Genomic DNA, 14,980 nt, shown 5'->3' with positions numbered 1-14,980 from the left:
GACGTCATTATACATTAAATCATTTAAAATGCTTTTGAGTTTATGCCTATTTAAAAAGCTTTCATTTAAGAAGCATTAAATAAGTCTAGGACATTGTTAGTAATTTTTTACTAATTAAGTCAAAAAATTAAAAACCATGTAATTTTTAGAGTGCATTTTTTGAAAAATAAATTAGTTTTAAGTTCTTATTAATAAGTTAAAAAACATACGAAACCAACCAGTCCATGTGTGCGACAAAAATCATCAAAATATTTCCTACCACTCTATGCAGAAATGTTTCAGTTAAAGCATCAAAGTACGACTTTGCGCAGAAGCACACATGGTAACAAGCGTCGCAAATTAAAGATATCACAATCAAAAATCCCCGACAGTAGGATTGTTTAATCTCAAATTTAAACAAAATTTTAAAAATAGTTATAATAGTTAGTTTACATTCTTTAGATAGGTTCTTTCATATTGAGGATATCAAAGTTAATTTAAACTTAAATATTTTTAGTTTCATTATTTAAACCTTTGGTTTATTTGTAGCCTAAAATTGAAAGATATTTCTGTAAGCAATTCAGTCTATAATTTACAACTCTCATTTGTGGACAAAGCATGCACAAAACAAAATTTATTTTTATATACTCTAAATATAACACTAAAGTATTTCTCTAAATATGTTGTTTCTAAATTTTATTGATTAATAAAGATATTAAAACATTTAAGTCTAATGTACCTTAACGAACATATGTATTTAACTTTATAAAAAATTTATACAAAAAATTAATTAAACAAATAGTAATGTTAAATAAAAGATTAAGTTCATATGAAAATTATTTTATATATAAAAAATTTTTTATTCTACTTTATTTTAAAACTTTAAGCTAATAATAATTTAAAAAGAACTTATTTTTTCTTTTTGAAAAAAGATTAAATTAAGTTAGTATGTAAAAATATTATTAAAACTGTTTTAGCTATACAATGAAGGTGTTAAAATTATTTTAGTACATTGTAAATTGAAACTTAAGTAATTAAACACTGCAGTAAGTTTATAATAATAAAAGTAATAAAGACAAACTTATGAAATTTAATATAATGTATAAAAAAAGAAAATTAGCTATATTATGTTACTTTAGCTTTCTAGTTACTATAGCGCTAAAAACAGCTGTAATTAATGCTTTTCAAATTTTACCATGCCTGCGCAGAAGTGTTTTCTGTAAATTATTGCACGCTTCTTAGAAATACAAATACTTAACTTGTTATAATGAAAAGTAAAAGCGGCACCTAGAAAAAATTGATTATAAATAACATGAATAACAGCAAACTTACTTGTGGACATAACAAAATAAATGAAATTGAAAAACATCAAATAATAAATTAGTTTTCATATATTTAAATTTTTTGCAATATTTAACTTAAAGTTAAATTAAACTTTCCATAGAACTTAAGTTCAAGCTACGAGAAGAAAACAAACGGTCTTAAAACTAAACATAAATTTTCACCATTTTTTTACTCATTAAGTATCGGCCTAGTAGAAAGATTTATGCAACTTCTACAAAAAAAAAACTTTTAAATGATTCCAGCAGATTATTGGATATAAAAAAAGCTAAAATACTTTTTTACAATTGCATGACTCTGCTTTCGTAATTGTTGCAGAAAAGGGGATACAAGGTTTTCTTTTAATCAATACGTAGTTGTAAAAAACTTATTCGCGTATGTTTACAAAAAGTTTGCTTTTGTTTAAAAAAGAATGATTATACATTGTTTAACTTTTATTACTCTTTATCTAATTTGAATAATTGCAAATATTAAGAAGTGGATTTTGATATTAAAATTACTTTTCACTGGTTTACTGTACTTTAGAAATACCAACTAAAATATTTCTCTAAAATTTGTTTAAATCTATTTTCATTTGGAGCTTAGAGTAATGATTCAATGAATATGCAGTTGGTATAGATGGATTCTAATAGTGTTTTACAACCTACAAAAGTTTTATACTATGTATTATAAAACTAGTAAAAATCTGATAAGTACTTTTGAAAATTCAAAAACTAAGAATGTATATATTTATTTAGAAAAAAAGTTAATGTGAAGTTTTTAAAACCTTTTGCGAGTTTAACAGTTAATTACACATACACATCTGAAATAAAGTAGAAAATTAACAACATCAGATAATATAATTGCGTTATATTGTAAAATTTTTCCAGCCCTTGTGAATCATCAAAAGTAAAACTATAAATCTTAGGTTGTATTACGAAGCTTTGTCTTAAAAACTAGTTTACAATATTGAAAATTATTACTAAACAATAACTACGTTGAACTTATAAATAATTGTGGACTGCAAAACTTTGAATAAATTAAAGTTTTAGCTTATGTTCCACCTTAAAAATTTGCTACTGTTATAACCACTAGTTATTACAGCGTTTATAAGCTATTATAAGTTTTTAGATAAAGTTAATAAAAAAAGTAATTTTTAGTAACAGTGTTTTCCGGTTTTTCATCAAAAAAAACTAAAACATAAATAAAAAACGCAAGTAAGTTGATATTTAAAGTTGCTGAAACACTAAGTTTGATTAACTAGTATAAACCTTTCATGTTTTACTTAAAATGATATTTTTTTTGCGTAACTAAGTTATTTAAGCAAATAAAGTTAAACAATATATAATATATTTGTTTTTATTAAACTTACAATCTTACTGTTGGTAAAAGAGAGTATAAAAATAAAAAACTTGATAAAAAATGTGAAAAATACTTTTTATTAAAATAAAAAAAATAATAGTTGTAAGAATATGAGAAAATTTATTTTAAATTCTTGTTATGTGTATTATTTAGTTTTTGATGTTTACAAATACTGACGAGAGTTTTATGATTGATTTTTATATCTTATTATAATGCGTTTGTGTTTGAATAAAAAAAAGTTCATTTATAACTTCATGCTAGTTAAAAAGATACAGTTGATCAGCAAAGATAAACGAAGGAGGTTGGATTTATGTACGGAGATTCTAAGCGGATAAAAAGGCACTTTTAATGGCAAAGGGTGGTAATGCACTGGATCCTAAATGAGACCTAAAGTCACTCGTAGTTTAGTTTCAACATTTTGAACTAATTAAATCGAAAAACATTTTAGACTAAAATCATGACAGCTATAGTGGAATTTAAAAAAAGTTGGTTTTACTTAACTAGTAACCGTAGCTGATACTTAACTGATAAAAACTGTTTTTACGTTAAGATACGGTCTCGTTTATGTTTTTTAGTGTGAGAAGAAAGACCACAAATTCAAATTGAGAGAAAAAGTTTTGCATATACCTGGTAACTCATCAAACTGAACAATGTATCGATTTTAGAGTATAAGTTCAACTCTCAGTAAGTCTAAGAAACTATGTACAAAATTAAAGGAATATTAAATATGTATTTATGAAGTGTTTATCTGTTTTCTATAATAATAATGTTATTAGGTGAAAAAAGTACTAGGGTAGTTTTAAAACTAAACTTACTAGGGTTGATAGACGAGAAGAAACAGTATCACGACCAAATAACAAAACAAAAGGTATGGTCTCTATGAATACTTAATAACATTTGTATTTTATTTATTTTATTCTATTTCTTAGCTATACTCCTGTTAAGAGGTCCGCAAAAGTTAGATAGTTACGGGCTAAGATTAAAAATTTAAAAATGTTCGTCAGTCCCAGTTTTAGTTTTTTTTATTTTAAACCCGAGAATTTCAAATGCAGATTTCAAAGTTTTATTTTGCGAACCAGATTTTTATATTAAGGTGCCACAGTTTTATACGAATTTGCAAAAACGAACTGCTTTATTTACTTGAGTGTAAGCTTTAGATTTAAAACATTCAAAAGTTTATACGCTTTAGTAGTTAGTAATCAACTGCATAATAACCATTAGAATTTTGACAACTCTTATTGGTGCAAGAGCCAAAATAATAATAAGTGAGACACCTTGGCTTTTTTTAGTTTTTAGTAACATATTCCGAAACATCATATTATTTAGTATATAGTTTAATTGAAAAGTTTTGTCAACAGCGCTCATTGTTTAAAATTAGAGCTACATATATATACAATTAACATATTTTTTTTCTGAAGTTATTTTAAGTAGAAATATTTCATATATAACACTTTATTTTTGATATTGACTGTTTTTTCATCTTTCAAATTTAGTCTTTAATTAGGGTCTTTTGCCTGCTTGGTCACAAAAAAAAAAGAAGCAGCTTCATAAACTTGCAAGCTACTTGCATGTTTACAAAGTGAGCTTTTTAAAAATATATTTTTTATTTTATCATTAACTATAAATATTAAATTTTCAAGTGTTTAGGTAAGCTATGTTAGGAATAAGTGTAGAAATAACAGACAAAGTTAGTTCCAGGTTTTTGAAGCTAATCTAAACTAACTAAGTTAATAAGAACTTATGCAAAAAATTTGAAAAAATAAAATGCTAGCTCTAACCTTTTTCTAGTACTTTAAATAAAATAGAAAATTACAGAATAGTTTATAATTTTTTGCTTTGTTTTAGTCACAGGTTTAAAAACAACATTAAAGTTATACATTTATGTATTTAAAGTTTTTAACAAATATTCTTGACCATTTAAAATGATAAGACTTTAAATAAAAAATATTTGACACCTAAACAAAAATCAGTGATAGAAGTGTTTTAAAAAAATTCAATTGACAATTTAATTTTCTAAAAGCTTTATTGTTAAGCAAAATAGTTCAAAAAATCAGTAAAAACTTTGTATAGCAAAACTTCATAGTCTTTCTTTTTTACTATCATAGAAATTTAAAATATTTTCTATAATAAATGTAAATAATTAAAGAATGCCTTTTAACAATATTAGTTTAAGCCTACTTTACTTTGTATCGACTTTAAAGTTGTTTTACACAAAGATTTATAAATTCAAATGTAACATTATGATATTTAAAAAAAAATATATATAATAAAAAGGTTTATTTTACTAAAACTTAAAATACTATTTAAATGTACAATATTGTTTCACATTCAGGTTAGATCAGATGTTTTTGAAATGCTGTTGCTGACTCAGTCCTGTCTAATTTGTATTTGAGAGCTAGTTCTAATTTTATTTTGGTAAACTAAGGCTAGTTTTTTCTTAGACTAAATAATTACAAATTTTTTCAATCTTAAATGTTTTAATCAGGGTTGCCAGTAAACTTTGAAAACCCTGGAAATTGACAATTTAAATATAAAAAACCTGGAAAAACTTAAAATTTGAGATATTTTGAGAAAACTCTGGAAACACCTGGAATTTTAAACAAAGCCAGGGAAAAATTTTGGAATTTATAACAACTTTAACATGTTCAGTAGAAAAGTTTTAGTTTGAAACAAAAAATATATTGTATAGTAAAAAATTTTTGTCATCATCAAAAGTTCTTATAAAAAAAAGGTTTTAAGTAGCTTTACAGTATCTTTTAAATGTTTTTATACTGTTTAACACCGTTTCAGTTTCTTTATGTTTAACTTAACTTTAAACAAAAGAATTATTCAAAAATATGTAATTTGAAAACCTGGAAAAAAATTGAAAACCCTGGAAAAATTTTTGAAAAAATGAAAGCCAACCCTGTTAAATGTTTTTGAGATTTAATTTATAGTCTATTTGTTTATTTTTGTTCAGATTTTTGAGTACATTGATTTTGATTACAATTATTTTCGTGATTTCTTGCTAGTTCTGCTAAAATAAATCAACAAAAGTTATAAAGAAAATTTCTTAACATAAAGCTAGATTGTATTTATATTAAAGGTCCTGACTCCTGACCTTTAAAATTTTTATAACAGTGGTTCCTAGCATCTTAAAAACCATTGCAATTTAAAGCTTAAAAATATGCACAGTATATAATTTAAAATATAATAATTAAAGTAAAATATATAATTAATATTTTTTTTTGTGTATTGTCTTTATGATTAAATAAAATATTACAACCCACTTAGAACTTTTAAAATAGAACATCACTGATAATGCATGTGTTTAAACATAGTTTTTGCTAATTTCATTATTTTTTATACATTTAAGTTTAATGTATATACATTTGTATTCAATAAGTATTCAGGCTAAAAACAGTTTTAAAAGATTTTAAAACAGGCTGATTCATGCTAGTTTATAGCAAACCAGGCTAGTTTTTATTTGTATTAAAAGTATGACTACCCTATATCGAGTATATTTGAACAAAATTATCTAGTTAAACTAAACTACGTGTAGGGTTGTTCTTACCTTGATATTTTTAATACTTACTATTTATCAGATAAAAATTGTTAAAAATTAACATTAAAAAAAAAAGATGATTTTTATTGTTTGCTTAGTTTTGGACAAGTTTTTAATTTATTGTTGATGATAATTTTTTTGAACAAATCTTTAATAACTAAAATAATATTAAGTCTTTTTATAGCTATAAGAAAGTTTAGGATAATTAAATTCTATTAAATTTTTACTAAAATATTGTTCTTGCACTTAGTTTAAGAGTCATCTAGCAATTGCTTTTCATTGTTTGATTGTAGAAACCATAAACTATGTGAAATGGGCGAAAAAACTTTTTAAAGATTATTTATTTATATAACAAAAAAGTATAATATTATAAATAAACACAAAAATATTTGTTATTTAGCGATGTTCAAAGTAAGTTAAAAGTACAGATAAACAATGTCTGAAGTCAGTGGTTTTATTACTACTTAAAGTCTGTGCACAGTTGATATTTTACGGAAGTACACACCAAAGAGTATAGTTAAAACATTTAAATTGAGTTATGTAAAAGTATTTTTCCTAAGCTTAATATTTAAACATGAAAAATGTTTTGTAAAATTTAACAGCAAAGCATAGTTGAAAAAAAAGTTCAAGGTATTTAAAAAAATATTAGTTTTGGTTAAATTTTTTTTTAATTAGTTAGTTTCTTTTTTTTCATTATATAATAAAATACTAATTGATTTTTTACTGACATTTTGTATTGAATATAATTTTGAAGTTATAAATTTTTTTTTTATTTAAATCAGTTTTCTATAAGTAGTTTAGGATGTTTCAATTAGCATTTCTAAAAATTTAAAGTTATTTTGTTATAAATGAAGGAGAAAATAGATTTTTAGTAATCTGTTCAAAATAAAAGAAAACAAAATTAAGGAAACATCTTTCATGCCTTTGTACCGAAACACTATACAAAACGGGTTATATTAAAGAAAACATTTGATATAAAATAAAATCTATATTATAGTTAATACTTTAAGGGGTCAGATTAAGTTGTGAGGTTTTAGAGAAATTTCATTCTTAAAAATGTTTAAATGAAGTAAAGTAATAATACAGCATTATAACATCTAAATCCCTTTAATTAATTATTTTTTAACCAATTTTTCAATATATATATCTTTTATTTTAACAAACTTTACCCAAACAAATAAAAACTAAATAGGAAAAAATAAATAACCAACCAAAAGTGCGTTAGATTTAAAGCTGACAGCAAATAAAGAATTTAAGAAAAAAGCTATAGTTATTAACAAAAAAAACAAATTAGACTCACTAAAGGTTAAAGGAGCAAAAAGTATTAACTTTGAATTATCATTTTAAAAAAGATGTACTTAAGTCTTTACACTTTACTATTATTAAAATAAATCATTATAAATAATTTTATCGGTAATACTTCAAAGTATTTTTAGTTGTTATTTGTCGGTTTTCTTCAAATACAGATACACAGATAAAATTCTTAATTGCTTTAGTTTAGTAAACACATTAAAAAAAAATTTCAATATTTTAGGAACTAAAACAAATGAATAAAAGACAAAAAGTAGAAGATTCATACAATTCGTCTTCTGATGAAAATATGGATGGAGATATTGATTGGAACTCTGGTGTTGAACAAAGTATAAGCCCTGAATTTCAGCGTTAGTTTAATATATTTTACTTAATAGGTGTTTTGTTGTTAAAAATATTATTATTAACCATATTGTAGTTGAGCACTTTAATAACTACTAATACATTTCACAGTTTTTAGAACGAAAGATGATGACTTTCATTCAATGAAAATGCTACTCGAGCAAAACTTTACCGGAAACAGCCCAGTCAGTGTGTCAGATCTAACCAACGCTCTCATCCAACAAGATGAACTTGGTGTTGTACTTATTCAGGTTTCGACAAGTTGTATGTAGTTTTAACTGCTTGAAAATTAATAAAACCAAATTGGTATTGTTAAAATCATTGATTAAAGATTAAATAAAAAAATATTTTAAAGTCTTGAATTGAAAAGGATTGCCACTCCCTTATGCTAATTTAATTAATTTGTTTATTTTTAACTTTAAAAAAAAATTAATGATTCTTGAAAATTAATTTTTACTTTTCAGAAAACTCAGGCTACTCTTTATTGTTTTAAACTGATTTGTTTGAATTACAGTTTTTATTCTAGAAAAATTCATATATTTTTCTTGATGTTTTTTATGTATCTTTTATGCTTGTTTTGCATTTTTTTTTTTAATTTTGGTTACTTTACAGTCTTTAAGACTATTTTTGTTTCATTAAGACTAGTTTTTTTTTGTTTCAAAAGTGGCAACCTTGTGTGATAAAACAATCTGCCAAAACTACTATGTTATATAGTTTTTATTATTATTGACAGTTTTTTAACTTATTTTAATTTATGATGAACTTTTTCTAAAAAAATGTTGATATATTTTAGAGGATTTTAACAAACTTAAGTTGGTTTTAGAAACTTTATTTAAATATAAATTCATAAATAACAACAAAATATCTTAGGTATATAAAAAAAATAATTTTAGAATATTAAATCTAATTGTAACGTTCAAATTTAATAACTTTTAGTTTGCTGATAATGGTAGATACTGTTCAATTTTGATAACAATAAAAAAATTTCTTAGAACGTCGGTGATGAAGATACAGACGATACAGTTTATGCTTTGATGAGTTGCTATTCTCTTACCCGTGCCATAAAATCTCCTTGTCTCACCGCAATTCGCATCTTTTTTGTAAACAATGCAAACTCCTCAGGTTCTGCTAGTAAACAAGATAAAGATGCTTTTGTTGATGTCAGTTTAGTTTAAATTGTAATTTTCTACGTTTTAAAAAGTTGTAACTAAAAAGACGTAACCTTTTTTGCTAAAATTAACTGCTATGAGATCTAAAAATAGATGGTAACATAGTAAATAAAGTTTTATAGGAGTTTTAGTAAAACAGTCTTTTGTAATAACTGTTGTTTGTATAAAACAGATAATGAGTATAAAAGAACTGTGTTTTAGTTCTGCAACTAGTTTTGACAAACAATATTGAATTTTTGAGGAACAATTTACTTAAGAAACAATTTAAAGTTTTACTAGAAAGTTAGCTTATATTTTAAATGCAAAGGAAGAGTCAACCTTATCATTACAAATTAATGTTATTTTATAGAGATTTAGCTTGGCTATCATACAGCTTTAGTACTTATCAAAATGAAAATTAACTTCGAGTAACATTCAAAATTGATAAGTTCATAAAGTTTACAAAGAGCACCAACAGAAAAACAATAATAAAAAAGTTATTTTCTTGTTTAATGCAACCCCCTATAAACTTTTACGGTGTATCCATTTCTAATGCTTAATTCTTTAAACTAAAGATTTTTTTAACTTGAAGCTAAGAAAAAAAGTAACCATTTTTTTATCTTTTAATCTTACGTTTTTAGTTTTTAATGTTTTTAGATTTTAAAGCTAGTAATATTTTTAAAATTATTCAACACAAAAAAGTAAAATTACCGATTTCAAAATTGCTGTTTACTTAAACTTTCTAAAAAAATGACAACTAACTAAATATTTAACTGCTAATAGTTTTCATATAAAGATCTAAACAAAAAAGTTTATAAGATTATACAACAAAAACTGCTTTAATTTTTATTTTTTTTCCATGATTACTATACTTAGCTTAAGTACAATAAAACAAGTACAGTGCAAAATTCTAACATTTCTCAAATAGTTAAAGTTATGAATATTATAAAAACTAAATTACAATTTATTATATCATGTAAAGACTCAAAGTTAAGTTTAATATATATATATATATATATATATATACCCTACACCCTCAGCTTAACAATTACATTAAGAATGAGAAATAAAAATAAGAATTGAAATAATTAAAATGTATTTTATTTTATTTTGTTTACTCTCATTCTATTTGAAAAAGAATTAAAGATCTTAACTTTTAGTGAAAAATCGTTTTTTTTATTAAATCATTATAATTTTAAAATAGTATTATAAATTTAATAACTTGTGTGTAAATTTTTACAAAAATAATAAAATAGTTTTTGTTTAAACAGTTGAAGGTTACCATATTCTCTATTAAAAGTAAATTTTTTATCATATAATTAAATTTATGCTTTTATTTTACTTCTCTTAAAATCATTCATCATAAAAAAAACTAGTAATTTATTTTACAGTAAAATTTCAATTATATTTTTGTTAGGTTTTTAGTATTGTCATATTTTTTACACTAACTTTGACAAAAAAATATTTTAGCTTCTTGCACATTTTAAAAATTTGATATGAGCCAATATACTCATAAAAAAGGTTACATTAACTTACTGTTTATAAACATTGTATTTTTTTATTAATCTTTCGTACACATTGAAAACTTAACTACTTTATAAAATAACAGATAATGAAAAACTCAGAATGTGTTAATGATGATATATCCAAGTGTAAATATCGTGTCGGATACTTCATCAATGAAAAGTTTTTGAACATTCCTTTTGATAGTGTAAGCTTTTAGTAACTGTTTTTTATTTACTATATGTAAAATGTTTACATATATTTAAAGTTTCGAAAATATGTTAGTTAATACTATAAAAGATATAGTAATTGAAGGGTTGAGAGGATTTAAACTCTAACTAACGATTTTAAAGAAATACTTTTAATTTATCCACAGTGCGTTTTTATTTTCAAAAATTGTTTTTCATTTAAAAAGAAAATACAACAACAAACTGATGGTTATTTAAAATATAGAAGCCAATAAGTTTCAAAATTACTAAATTAAAGTTTGTTTAATACATTATATGTTGCAGATAAAAAATATACCTGTATTTTTAAATTTTGTTTAAAGTAATTTTATTAAAATATTTTCTTTTGTCAAACAAATGTTTTTTGTGAATTAAAATCGAACTTAACAAGACGTTATATCCTAGAAATTTGAAAACTTAAGCCCAGTAGACAATAAAAACAACTAAGTGTGTGTACTTGATAACTTACTGACTTAAGTACAATGTTTTTCAACAATCTTGTAGTTATTTAGCCTAGAATTTACAACGTACAATACAATAGATTATCTTTTAAGCAAATTTATATTTTAGAAATTTTCTTTATTCTTTTTAAAACTTTTAATAAAAAAGCTTAAACCCAGTTTTTTTTACTACAACTAGCTTACTAGTTTATAATTATTGTGTATAAATCTGTCACATAGGTACATCAATTTATATTCTTTTTATTGTACTTTTATCTTGTCCAGATACCGTAAAGCTATTTATTTTTTAACAGCAAAACGCGAGTCAATAAATTGGGATAAAATACAATGATTTTGTTTTGTGTACTTTATACTAAATTGAAGTTTTGATACTTTTTTTAGCTTAAAACAGAATTATTTTTTAAGAAAGTAAGTATTTACTTTAATTCATTGCTTTTATTTCAAAACAAATATACTTATTTATTTTATTTTACTTGTAATTTATTTTAAAACTATAGTAAAAATATGAACTGTTGATTATAATGTTTCTCATGTAATTGTTTAGTTTCGTGATGTTTCTGTTTATATTTTTATTCATAAACTTAACAAAATAAAAATGAACTGTTTTGCTTAAATAACTATTATCATGCATTCAATTCTGAAATGTGTAAGCATAATTTTTACTATATTTGAAGTTAATCAAAGTTTTCAAATTCAAGTTCGTCTTTTTTATCTGTATACTAAATCATTTACGTTACAATGTTAATAGGTTGGACCTCAGATGCTCAACACTGTTTTAAGTGATATCAATAATAAAAAGATGAAAATGAATCGCGTTCGCCATGATTTTACGCATTACATAGTGTTATGCAAAATTTTTAAGGAAAAAGTAAGTTGTTTTTTGTCTGATTTTATGTTTTATATTAATTTATTTCTTGTTTAAGCAATGCGTTAAATTTTTGGGTTACTACTAGTGTTAGTAAGCAGAATACGTATATATATTTTATTAACTAATAAGTTATTAAAATGAGTTTAGCAAACTTTTTAAACCAAAAAATTTAAAAAATAAGTAAGGTATATTTGCAATAAAATGCAAAAACAAAGTTGCTAAAGCTAAATTAATAAAATGAATGATTTAAATAAAATTTTTAACCAACAAAAAAATTCTTTAAATAACTATAACAAGCTGCAATCGAAAACAGACAAATTAAAACTTTTTTGTATAGAAGTTTGCTTGCGCCAATATTTTTATTTGCAAAGTTGCAAAAAAAAAACGAGTTTAAATTTGGTAATTTCGTTGGTTTAGTACTTTAAATTCTTGTTTCTATATAAATTAAATCTTACATTTACAGTTTATTAATTTAAGGCTAGTAACGTTTTAACTTTCTTCCTTAAATAAAATTAACCTTGTAAAACACAATGCACAGCTTAATCTCATTCAAATCTCACTATTTTTCTCTGACTCGTATAGTGTTTTTTGACTTTTTTAGTTGTAACAACTTATTTTTTACAAATAATTTAAAGTGTTTAGTTGTATTTTTAAGTTATTTCTTTAACAATTGTTATTTCTCTAATGTACTTATTAACAATATAAAAACATTTTTACTAAAGATAAAATTAAAAATTTACATAATCAAGAATTATTAAAGATGGATATTCTTTGTGTAGTGATTATATCATTTTATTTCTTTAATTTGAAACACCTTCCAAACTTAATCTTGGTTAAAAACGAGTTTAACAATCTTATTTAATAAAATTTTCATTCAAAGTAAATTTGTTTTGCTCAGTGTTCTTGTGTTATTACTTATTACAAAATCAATAACTCAACAACTTTTTATTGAACAAGGTGAGATTTTGAAATTCTGATTAATTTATGTTCTTTAAGTTTTTAGTTGTATTTGTAGTCATGTGAAAGCAAAATAATTTTAATTCACGTTTAAATATGAGTTTTAGTTCAAACAAAAAATATAATATCAGTTTAGATGTATTTTGCTAACTGTCTTACAAAAAATTAGAGTTTTTAAACTCAAAACTTTATAATTATATTTAGTGGTATAAACAAAATTCTAAAAAAATTTATCATTAGTCTATTCCAAAAATAATTTAAGTGCTTCTGTCTTTGGTTTGTGATAATCACTACATAATTTAATTTATAAAGACACGGGCTGAAAAATATATTTTACTAATCTTTTTTTAATTAAAACTAGTTATGGTTTAATTAAAAAATCCCGATAGTATTATGAAGTTGCCGTAGTTCTAGTTTGATTTATATTAAATCTGAAGTTTTTAAGAAAAACGGCACTTAATTTTCAATACATTTTTAAAACGAGGTTTTTGTGTTTAAAAAAAAACAACTTACTTAAGATATTTCAACTAATCTCTTTGTTAACATATAAAGTTAAATCAGATTTTTTTAAAGACAAACAAACCTAACAGAACGGAGAAGTTGTTTACAGTCATCCTGAAGAATACTATTTTGCTGAAAAAGCAACTTACAAGTTTGACTTTCAACTTCAGCAAGGTGATTCTGGCAATAAGCATAGAAGAATGATAGTTGTTGAAGCGAAACATTTCGACGAAGTTGTTGCTGAACTTATGAAAGACTGATTACTATAGCATAAACCTTTATAGGTCAATTATAACTTAGAATAAAGCATTGATTAAAAATTATTGTATTTTATCCATAGTAATAAATATTAATATTTATATGAACACTAATTTACCGATGAGAAGTCTTAGATTTTCAACTCTGTCTGTCGTTTCACTTGCCGCATGAGTATAGCAGAAAAGTTTCAAATTTCTTGTAATAAGCTTTAGCTACTTTTTTGGTAAATAACTTGTTTAAAAAAAAAAAAAGTTATCTAAAATAAGAAATTAATTTAATTAAATATCTGGTACGTTAGAGAATTGTTTGTAAAATTTTATAGTTAATAATCAACATTTAGTACCTTTTTTTCAAAAGCTCCATGGGCTCCAAGAAGGCCAAAGAAATTTATTTTCTAGTTAGATACATAACTCTATATTAAATTTATTATTAACTATTGTCGTCTAGTACTCTACTTTTTTTTTAATTTTATCAGATTCAGTTAAACTAAACGTCTAGTCGATTTTAAAATTAGTCAATAGTAACTAACTTTTATTTTTTAAATTTTTAGGTCTTTCAATCTCAATTTGTAAAAATTTATAATTTTAATAAAAATTTTCTATTAGAAAGCTTTTTGGTTTAAAAGAAATCATAAACATAATTAACTTTAAAAAATATTTAAGTCCAAGAGATTTTGTTACTAAAACTTAAAAACTAATTTTATTTATAATACCTAGGTACATAAAAGTCATTAAGTTGAAAGTAAAGTTTTTTTTTTTTTAATTCTGCCTCTAAATCTGAGCTAAAAGCTTAACAAATAAATAAAAAACTGTTAAAGAAAAGTCTTGCTAAGCTATTAAAAAATATATAGGTGCAAACATTTATACATTAAATTGCTAATAAATACGGCGATTTTTGAGTTTTCTGCTATTTTTTAACTTCTAGCAAGTTTTATAAAAACAATCTGTACCAAGTTTTAGAGGATTTAAGAAAGTTTACTTGTTAGGACACGAATTTCTAATAGCTACCCCTGTACAAACTGTATAGGACCTTAACCTTAGAGTTTTTAGCTATCAGAATTTTTACATAGAGCAATTATCAATTATACACACTGTGCACAATTTGAAACAATGTAATCAAAAGTTTTGTAATTAATTTTAGTATTTATGTGATTTTATTAACTCTTTTTAAATTTTGTTGAAATTACACTTTTTTTTTCA

General features: G+C 23.2%; 1 protein-coding gene across 1 annotated transcript; it reads left to right on the top strand.

Moving 5' to 3' along the window:
- The first annotated feature begins 7,751 nt into the window (after window positions 1–7,751).
- Window positions 7,752–13,783, top strand: LOC145836317 (BRCA2 and CDKN1A-interacting protein-like). The gene is made up of 6 exons (XM_082944129.1): window positions 7,752–7,866; window positions 7,970–8,109; window positions 8,851–9,018; window positions 10,616–10,717; window positions 11,946–12,011; window positions 13,613–13,783. The coding sequence occupies exons 1-6, from the start codon at window positions 7,752–7,754 to the stop codon at window positions 13,781–13,783; spliced, it is 762 nt and encodes a 253-aa protein (XP_082800255.1).
- The last annotated feature ends 1,197 nt before the right edge of the window (window positions 13,784–14,980 follow it).

The sequence above is a fragment of the Thalia democratica genome, chromosome 5 (genome assembly GCF_965202585.1).
Source record: "Thalia democratica chromosome 5, ktThaDemo2.hap1.1, whole genome shotgun sequence".
Lineage (NCBI taxonomy): Eukaryota > Metazoa > Chordata > Thaliacea > Salpida > Salpidae > Thalia > Thalia democratica.
The sequence above is the reverse complement of the archived record's forward strand: the minus strand, read 5'-3'. Positions and strand labels throughout refer to the sequence as shown.

What these genes read in the sequence shown, in the direction of transcription:
- LOC145836317 (XM_082944129.1), top strand. Translation starts at nt 7,752, where the DNA reads ATGAATAAAAGACAAAAAGTAGAAGATTCATACAATTCGTCTTCTGAT. An exon ending in TGAACATTCCTTTTGATAGT is followed by an intron (nt 10,718 to 11,945) that starts GTAAGCTTTTAG and finishes CAATGTTAATAG; the next exon opens with GTTGGACCTCAGATGCTCAA. An exon ending in AAAAGATGAAAATGAATCGC is followed by an intron (nt 12,012 to 13,612) that starts GTTCGCCATGAT and finishes CAAACCTAACAG; the next exon opens with AACGGAGAAGTTGTTTACAG.